The 8,555-nt window shown below is 38.4% G+C and overlaps 1 protein-coding gene across 1 annotated transcript; it reads right to left on the minus strand.

Moving 5' to 3' along the window:
• Nucleotides 1-924: 924 nt before the first annotated feature.
• LOC104299263 (carboxymethylenebutenolidase homolog) lies at nucleotides 925-6,161 on the minus strand. Its single transcript, XM_009899414.2, has 5 exons — nucleotides 5,956-6,161; nucleotides 5,220-5,327; nucleotides 3,246-3,388; nucleotides 2,757-2,848; nucleotides 925-1,133 (listed from the first exon to the last, which is right to left on the minus strand). Exons 1-5 carry the CDS (start codon nucleotides 6,159-6,161, stop codon nucleotides 954-956), a joined length of 729 nt encoding a protein of 242 aa, XP_009897716.1. The 3' UTR covers nucleotides 925-953.
• Between the last annotated feature and the right edge of the window lie 2,394 nt (nucleotides 6,162-8,555).

An 8,555-nucleotide genomic window follows, 5' to 3' on the forward strand; every position in this document is an offset into this window, starting at 1 on the left:
ACCCCTCATATCATATGAAACAGATTATGGCACTGCTTTCACAAACCCACAATACTTGGAGGATTTTTCTGAGGTCACGAAGGAGCAGGTCAGGGACAGCAGTGGTGTCAAGAGCAGATCAACAAACCTGGAGCCAGTTCAGTAAGAGTAAACAAGGATGTTTAATGTTGTTGATGTGTTGTGGAGTTGGGAGGAAATAACGATGACTAAGGAGAAGAGAGGAACAAAGGATATTAAGTAAAGCAAGTCATATAATCAGGATTGAATGGGTGTACCTGTTTGTCAGTATTATGCTTGATCATTACAGTTTGGACCACATTACTAAACCCACTGACTCCATTGTTTTCATGCCTGGGTTACTTCCACAGCCAGAATGGACTGGTTATGTTTTGTCTTGATGCTGATGAAGGAATAGTAGAAGTGCCCTTCTTAACTTTTCCAAGGGAATACTTGAAGGGTGCCTCCTAACAACATCATTCCTTTTTAACTCCTTAACAGAGCCAAGTGCTGTTTCATGCGTAGGAAGTTCTTCTAAATACAGCAGCATTTCTGAGATAAATGCTTTGTAGTTAAATTTTTTAAATGTCAATGTGCAAAACTAGGGTATTTCCATGTCACCACCGTCATCATCACCATCACCACCACTCAACATACCAAAATAAAGTCACCATGAAGTGATGCACACCAGCCAAGACAAATGGATTAACAGTGGCATTACTATTGATGTCATAAAGCAGAAGAATGAAGCAAATACGAAGCAAGATAAATTCAATAAATTTTTTAATGCCTAATCAGCCTTTAGTCCAACTTTGATTTCACAATCTTCTGTAACACTTGTAAAAAATAATTAAGAGCTATAAATTAAAAACGTTCCTGTTCTTTTTTATGACAGTTTGGAGATAATTTCCCCCTTCTTCTCTGAAATTGAAGCCTAGTGTTACTTTATGCTTATGTCAAATAAACATTTTGATCCAATCCATCATATCCTTTCTAGCTTCTTCAATATAAGGTTTATCATCAGGCTTCATATCTTCTGGCTTCAACTGTGCAAACCCATGAACTTGTCCAGGATAAACTTTAATTTTATATGGAACTTTACAGTACTGATTCAGTTTCTCCTCCAACAAGGTGACCTGTAAAAGAAAGCATTTTCCATTATGTTGTGGGGTTGGGTTCTTTTTTTTTTTAGTTTGCCAAACTTGTCTTTTCTCATATCTCTACATCTTTTCTTTTCTCCACTGTCACATCTGACATACTATCTGCTGCTCAACAGACAAGAACCCCCTCTTAAAGAATATGAGACTGAAACATTTTCTAACAGCAGACATGAATCTAAGAAGCTCAACAGTTACTGCAAGATGGTTTGCTAATTCTCAATGCCATAATGGAGCCAGTGCATTTCTATTCAGAGACTTAGACTTGTAACCTAATTTAAAGTTCTGATCTTGAAAAAACTGAAATATTTTGACCAGTTTAGTGACAGAGTTTAAGAAAACACAGTTTGGTTTTGCCTTTTTATTGTTGTTGCTGTTGTTTCTAACAAAAAGACACTGCTTCTGCACAGTCTTTTGATAAGTATAAATATGCTTACACATACAAATGTTATGATTATGTACCCATATATATCTGTAGACACATTTTTGCACTAATTTCCATTAAAAGGTTAGAAAATAGGAGAACAGACACTTATTTTCCCCTGCAAGTGTAGTCATACCCATTGTGCAGCTTAGAGACAGCATTTTAATTTCATTTCATGTTCACTTTTTTTTTTTTTTTTTTTGCACAGAACCCTTTCCTGCTTAGTGCAGAAAAAACATATATCTGAGGATTTGATTACATTTTTTTTAATGCAGGTTTTCTGGTATGTTTTGTTTTCTTATACAATCTACTCAGAGATATAGTTTCAGGAGAAAAAAGCATAGTTTCAGTGCATGGTAGAAAAAATGTATTTATGAAAATTGTGCCCCCAGGGAAAAAGATATTTTCACCATAGACAGGGGACAGGGAGTGAATTATTTGTTTTCCTGAGCAGAGGAGACCATGTGTAACATACAGATCAACATACTGAATCACACTGAAGTAAATACTGATTTATTTCTGTGTTTCCAGAGCACATAGACAGTTACCAGTTAGACCCCACTTGTGCACAACTATGCTAAAGGTGGTATGTTATCCTGGTCACTGATGAGAAAGAATTTATACTTACAGTAGTGTTTATATCAGAATATAAATGGCAGCTGGGAGCCAAAACACAGTCTACAAGTTGTAATCATCATTTATACCCACTCTTCTCTTGCACCAAAATCAATTAGTCATTGGCCCACATCAGGTGGTCCATCACAGTTTAGTTACTAAATTGAGATTAAGTCTATGTTGCTAAACTGAGATTAAGTTTAACATGTTACTGCACTAACTCTGCAAAGTCAGTGGTTTAACTACCAGTTCTCTCATCCATAGTTGTGTATCAAGTTTTTTATGTTAGGCTTATATCAGTTGGATCTCCCTGCCCAGTTTCATGCTCTGCTTGTCCAGCCACTCCAAGACCAATGCCTGGTCTTTAAACCATATCTCACCTTAAAAAGGAGCTTTGAATAACCTAAACAAGATGTGGGGAAGTTGAAATGGAAGCAAAATAATCTAGCCTGTCTGATATTCATATCCCAAAGTGGTTGCAAACAAGCTAGGATTTCTGTGTGGGATAAAAGAACTATGAGAAAAGAAAAGAAAACCAAAACATTTCCAGTACAACAGCTTACCTGATTCAAAGAAATAGTGTGGTCTTTCTCACCAAAAATGAAAAATGTGGGGTTTAGTAAATTGTATCTTTCTTCAGAGTCCCTAATTATGCCTATGATGTATTTGAGAAAAAGACTGTTAGTGAGGTTAATGTTCTTGCAAAATAAATGGCAAGTTAAAACACAACATTTCTACTTTACTCATTATGTACATTTTGTAGATTAGGATAGTTTCTGTTTGGATGGGGAAAAAAGCACTTGGAAAATATAGCCCCCCACTCTATGCACTAAAACAAAAATATTAGAAAATTACTGTGCAAAAGGAAACTTTTTTCCCCTCTGGTTAACAGCATTCTTTAATTTTAATACTAATATAGACTATTGCTGCAATAATCATAATTAAAATCTACAACTGACCTCTGAGATAACAAAAATTGTTACAAAGCAATAGAGTTACAAACTATGCATAGTCATGCAAGCCCATATAAGTTTTCATGTGTTCTACACTACCATAGTGGGACACCCCAGCAGCTAATTGAGGATTTTTCAGCATCAAGTGATGTACTGCCATTCCACCCCAGGAAAACCCAACGACACCAATCTTCTTTGCACCGCATTGCTCCTTTAGATACTTCAAGACAACATCAGCTTCCCTAAGACATATAAACAAAAGTAAACTAAGGAATATAGTACAGAATCAATATTTGACAATTTAAAGAGTAAATTAAAAGAGATACATGATTTAATATCTGCATCCACAATCATTTAGAACAGAGAATACTTAAAGAACACATTTCAGCCCAGAGCCATGGCTTTTATTCTTAAATGGGAGTTGACATCTTTGGTCCTAGTTTAGGGAAGTACAGGTGTAGGTACTTAAATACTTACCTGAATTGTGACCTGATCCCTTGTTTTCAAAAGAAGCAAATTTTTAATTGAATCACTTTGTCTAGGACAGGACAACTAAGGGCAAGACATACCTGCAATTAGAATGGATTGCAGGAACAGATAAGCTTTGCTGTGCAATCTCTATGGAGTCCACCTATTTAAAGACTTTTCTTATGTATGTCATTCCTGTTGCATGAGTTAATATGAAAATATCCTACCAAGCCCACATAATACTTACTAAAGTAGCAATTACTCAAAATTAAACTGTCAGTATAATGTTTTTAAAACAATATGTATTGCATGAGGCATAATGCAAAAAAATATGGCTGTTGTTTTTAATGTAGGCCAGAGCAGGTAAATTATTTTTTTAATTGCTATCTTCTTAAATCTGAAGAGTTTTATCTTTTTTTTATTATCTACAGAGTTGTAAATTAATTTTAAATGCAGACTTCATATACTAATAACTAACTATATTTTCAAATGTTTTGCCTGGTTTTATGGTCATCACAGGTTTGGCTAGGCTGACAGAAGCAATACAAGAGTGACACAATCAGTCACCACGTCCTGGGCCTGTAGTGTGTGTGCTGCGAATGGATGAGTTCTCTCAGACTGGATTTGTTTGGAGGGTTATTAAGTTGTAGATGTGTTGTGGTCTTTGTGCTCCGAAACGACAATGGATGTGACCTAGAGAGCAGCTACAAGAGAACACTCAAAAGACAGCATAGGCATGTCCTTGAGGTCTTAATTGTTTATGACAGTGCCCGCCTATCTGCTCACTCTTTGGAGTGGATGATTTTTACAGATGTAAGTCATTGATCTTTTCTCTCATTTGGCTGGAGTTTCTTCAACTATACAGTTGAAACCTTTGATGAGAACTGAGGAAGTTAGGCTGTGACCACTGTGATGCTTTTAAAGGGTCAGAAGAACTTGTGTCTTACAAGATGATAGCTGATGATGAGGCTGTCACTGCCTCACTGTCATCTTTGAAGATTTAGGCTGTGGTGACAGATGCTGAAGAAACAGCATCTTTGCGTTGTAATTCTGATAAGTCAGGGAAGCCTTGTTAGAGGTGCTGCTCAGCTCTACAGACAGTGGGCCTTTTATTTCACATTAGGAAAAGGAGTATGGTTGATCAAAAATATCTTAGGTTTTGGACAGTATTGCAAATGTTGATCTAGCACTGCTCAGAAGATCATCATTACCTACAAGGCAAAAGCAACACAAGCAAGTGACAACTGGCAGATAACATGAGCAGAAGAGTTTTCCTCTTTATCTGGAGGAACAGGAGGCAGAATCAGCACTTGTGGGTGACAGTGATGGGTACTTCATAGCTTGCAAAACACTGGCTAAGAGCCTGGGCAGCCAGTACTACATAGTTAGAAAACAAGAGAGGGACAATAAGCAGAGCAATGGATGGAGCAGATGTTCCTTTCCAAATCCCAGCCAAAACTGTGCTCAGAACCACAGAACTGCTGAGTAAGTAATTGTGTGTGTCAGCCAGCTTGCCCTGCTTTGGGGTGCATTTTGCACATTTCATATAAATTCCTCTCACTTGCTGAATGCTCTTTAAAATTCAAGTACAAAAATACATCTTACTTGTCCACTTTCATAGGATCATGATGTTTCATCCAGTCAGCAAAGTCAGCCCAGTGATCAGTAGTTTTCCAGGGGTCTGTCCCCTTAAAGAAGTCTGGGCAGATGGTTCTGTATAAGACATGGAATCAAGTAAATTTTCACTTTCAGATGGGGAGAATCTGTGGATGTCTAAATGTCTCCGAATGTGTTTTCTACTCCAAAGTTCACATCTACATGCTTATTATGTGAATCACATCCTACTCATCCTGTTCTGGCAACCAGCAGAACTAGAGATATACATCTTTCTATAGAGAAAAAGAAAACCACAAACCCAAACTCTCATTATTTCCCTAGATATACTTAGTACAAAAGCAAAGCTTCTGATTCTCTGTAAACACATATATATTTCTTTGCTAGTAAAAGCTAAAGCAACTGTGCAAAAGGTTTGATTCTGAAATCAGCTTAGATGACTTAAAGATATATACCAATGTTTATCTTTTAATCACTCAGGCTGCCACATAAACATAAACAGTGGCACTTTGTGGTTCTCCTTGTGGTTTTGTGATCAGGTAGAGCCACTTTTGATGGGTCAGATTTAGTAGCTTTGGTGGGCTGATTTCACCCCTCTGCATTTTTATTCACTCAGACTGGAATAGTATGGCTGCCCTATGTGTATTAGGAACATTACATGCCATGCTTAGCTTTGGGCTTGATGATCTATCAATGTGTTTAAAAGATAGAAAAGACAGTTGCTTACATGTATCCATGACCTGCAATCAAATCGACTATGTATCTAATGTCTGGGAACAGCCATCCAAATACATCATGAACCACAATCACAGCTTTGTCTGTGAAAAAAGATGGTCCACAAACATATGCCTTGATGTGCTCAATTTGTACTTCATGTCCAAGGCACCCATATTTGGATCTTTCTCCAGTATTATATAAAAAAGGATCAGCCATTTGGAAACCTAAAGAAAGAGGGGGGAAGAGAGAGAGAGAGAGCAAGAAAGTAAAAATAATTTCTTCACAGAAATTATTAAGGACAAATAAACACAAATCTGCAGTAACTGCATCAATAACTTCTGTAAATAACATGGACATCCTTGTCAATGAGAAATACCAAAAGCAAAGTTATTAAATTACAAACAACTTGCACTTGAAGGTCCTGACTAGTGTCATATTTGTTTTGCTTCTGTGCTACTCTGTCAGCACTAGAGTAAAGCAATATAACTTCAGATGTCACTCCCTCCCCAAGCATGGAGCCCCAACATGTGTCATCATGGGGAATCCCATGCTGCTTTCTCTTAGTTAAGTGATGGCTAAGGACCACGACACTCAACTTCTACAGAAAGGTATTGTTCAGTGCTTCTTTCAGTGCCAGTGCCTGCTAGCTAAGCTGTGCTTTCCATAGCAGTATCCCAGCTGTTCTGTGAGGCAATTTATCAGGTGCAGTTGGTGAAGGCCTGAAACACAGGTTTGTAAATTAGATTCCAATGCCTGGGGCCCATATGTGCTTGAAAAGAATTGCAAAAAAACAAGAAGAAAAAATCTTATTAAAAATATGTGATAGCATTTGGGTTTGTCCCTTCTCCTAAAATACCAATTATAGACAATAAGCCAGAAGCTGTTCTACAGAGATTAAAGGTAAAAGTTGCTCTGACTCACAGTGTCAGGAATGTGGAATGCTCTGTGCAAAAAGCAGAATCCTAGATCCTGTAATTAAAAGTAGTGCTATAAAGTATCTATTCAAGGAATTCAATTAAGTCTGCAGGGGCAGAGTTAACAGTAGAATTTCCTAGCATGTACTGGCTTTGAAACTGTCCTTGGGGATGTAGCCAAATACCCGCACATACATTATGACTGCTTCTGCTTCATCATTTCTACATTAACCTATTCCTCTTTGTGTGGTAAGATGTACTTCAGAAAATGAGCTACTGTTTGTGGAACTGCGGCAGGTCCTGGTAAAAATGTGTACCTTCCTCAGCTATCTATTAACCACAGCAGCGGAGAGAGAGATTTCCCTGAGTAAAGGGAAATTTTGCCTAGACAATATAAACACATTTGGAACCATGGTACAGGCAGACCAAAGAACACAGAGCTGACACCACAGAGACTCACTGCTTCCTTATGATTTACACAACACTTCTCACACTGTAGAATTAATAACAGCGTCCAAAATTAATGCACATTTAGACTGCCTTATACACAAGATTATCAGCCTGCTCAATGTATAGTGTGGAGACATGGTTCTTCCTCATCCCCCTCCGACCCTGGGGCCGCTGTCACTAGATCTGGCCAGCACTGAGTTTGAGCAAAATGCATGATTACAAGTGTAATTTCTGGCTGATAGAGTGTGGTGTAGAGATATAGGAACCGTAGAATCAAGGAATCAAGCTGATTTAGAAATAGCTATGAGGTGGATGATCTCATATCATGAGTAACCCCCTGTGCTGATGACTGAGAACTGATTATATTTTTTAATTTCCTTCCACCTTTCTCAACACCTGAATGTCAGGGCTGGTGCTGGGAAGCATAAAGTGGCCTAATCTTCAGGACTTGGCATCATATGAAAGTGGAAGTGCGTGTGCATGGGAGAGTACCTCCTATTGTAAGCCCTCTGCAATAGTCCTGAAAATGCTTGAGAGAATAGAATAGAATAGAATAGAATAGAACAGAATAGAATAGAATAGAATAGAATAGAATAGACCAGGTTGGAAGAGACCTTCAAGATCATCGCATCCAACCCATCAACCAATCCAACCCACCTAAACAACTAAATCATGGCACCAAGCACCCCATCAAGTCTCCTCCTGAACACCTCCAATGATACCTGCTCATGCAAAAATGCTTCCTACCTTCTTTTTTAACCTAAGATGAATGAGCTTGTTGAAGTGCAACAGACTGGCTGGAGAATTCACAGGCACTTCCAAAGATACCTAACACCGCTGGCCTCTGAGATGGCAGCCACAACCATACTCCACAAAGGTCTTTTGTTCAGAAGAGCATAACCTACAGTGTCCCCTTCAAGGAAACAGTATTTAGGAAGCATTAAGCTTTGCAACATCTGTGAAACAACTTACTCCCTGTCTATTGGTTGCTTCCCAGAAATCATTTCTTTGGCCTATCTTGATTGATACCCAGCCAGCTGGCTCTCCTCCAGGCACTGAGCTGTGGAGAACTGAGAAGGTTAGTAAATAGTCAGCCACACCTGAACTGCTTAGAAGACTTTGATGAGATCCTGTTCAGTCAGAGCTTCATTTGTTCCCGCCTGCTTTGTCCCACGCAATGTGGTGTGGCAAAGCAACAAGCAAGGATATTTCCTACCTGTCCTGTCTCACCTCATTCCCTCTTCCC

This window comes from Dryobates pubescens, chromosome 9 (assembly GCF_014839835.1).
Source record: "Dryobates pubescens isolate bDryPub1 chromosome 9, bDryPub1.pri, whole genome shotgun sequence".
Classification (NCBI taxonomy): Eukaryota; Metazoa; Chordata; class Aves; order Piciformes; family Picidae; genus Dryobates; species Dryobates pubescens.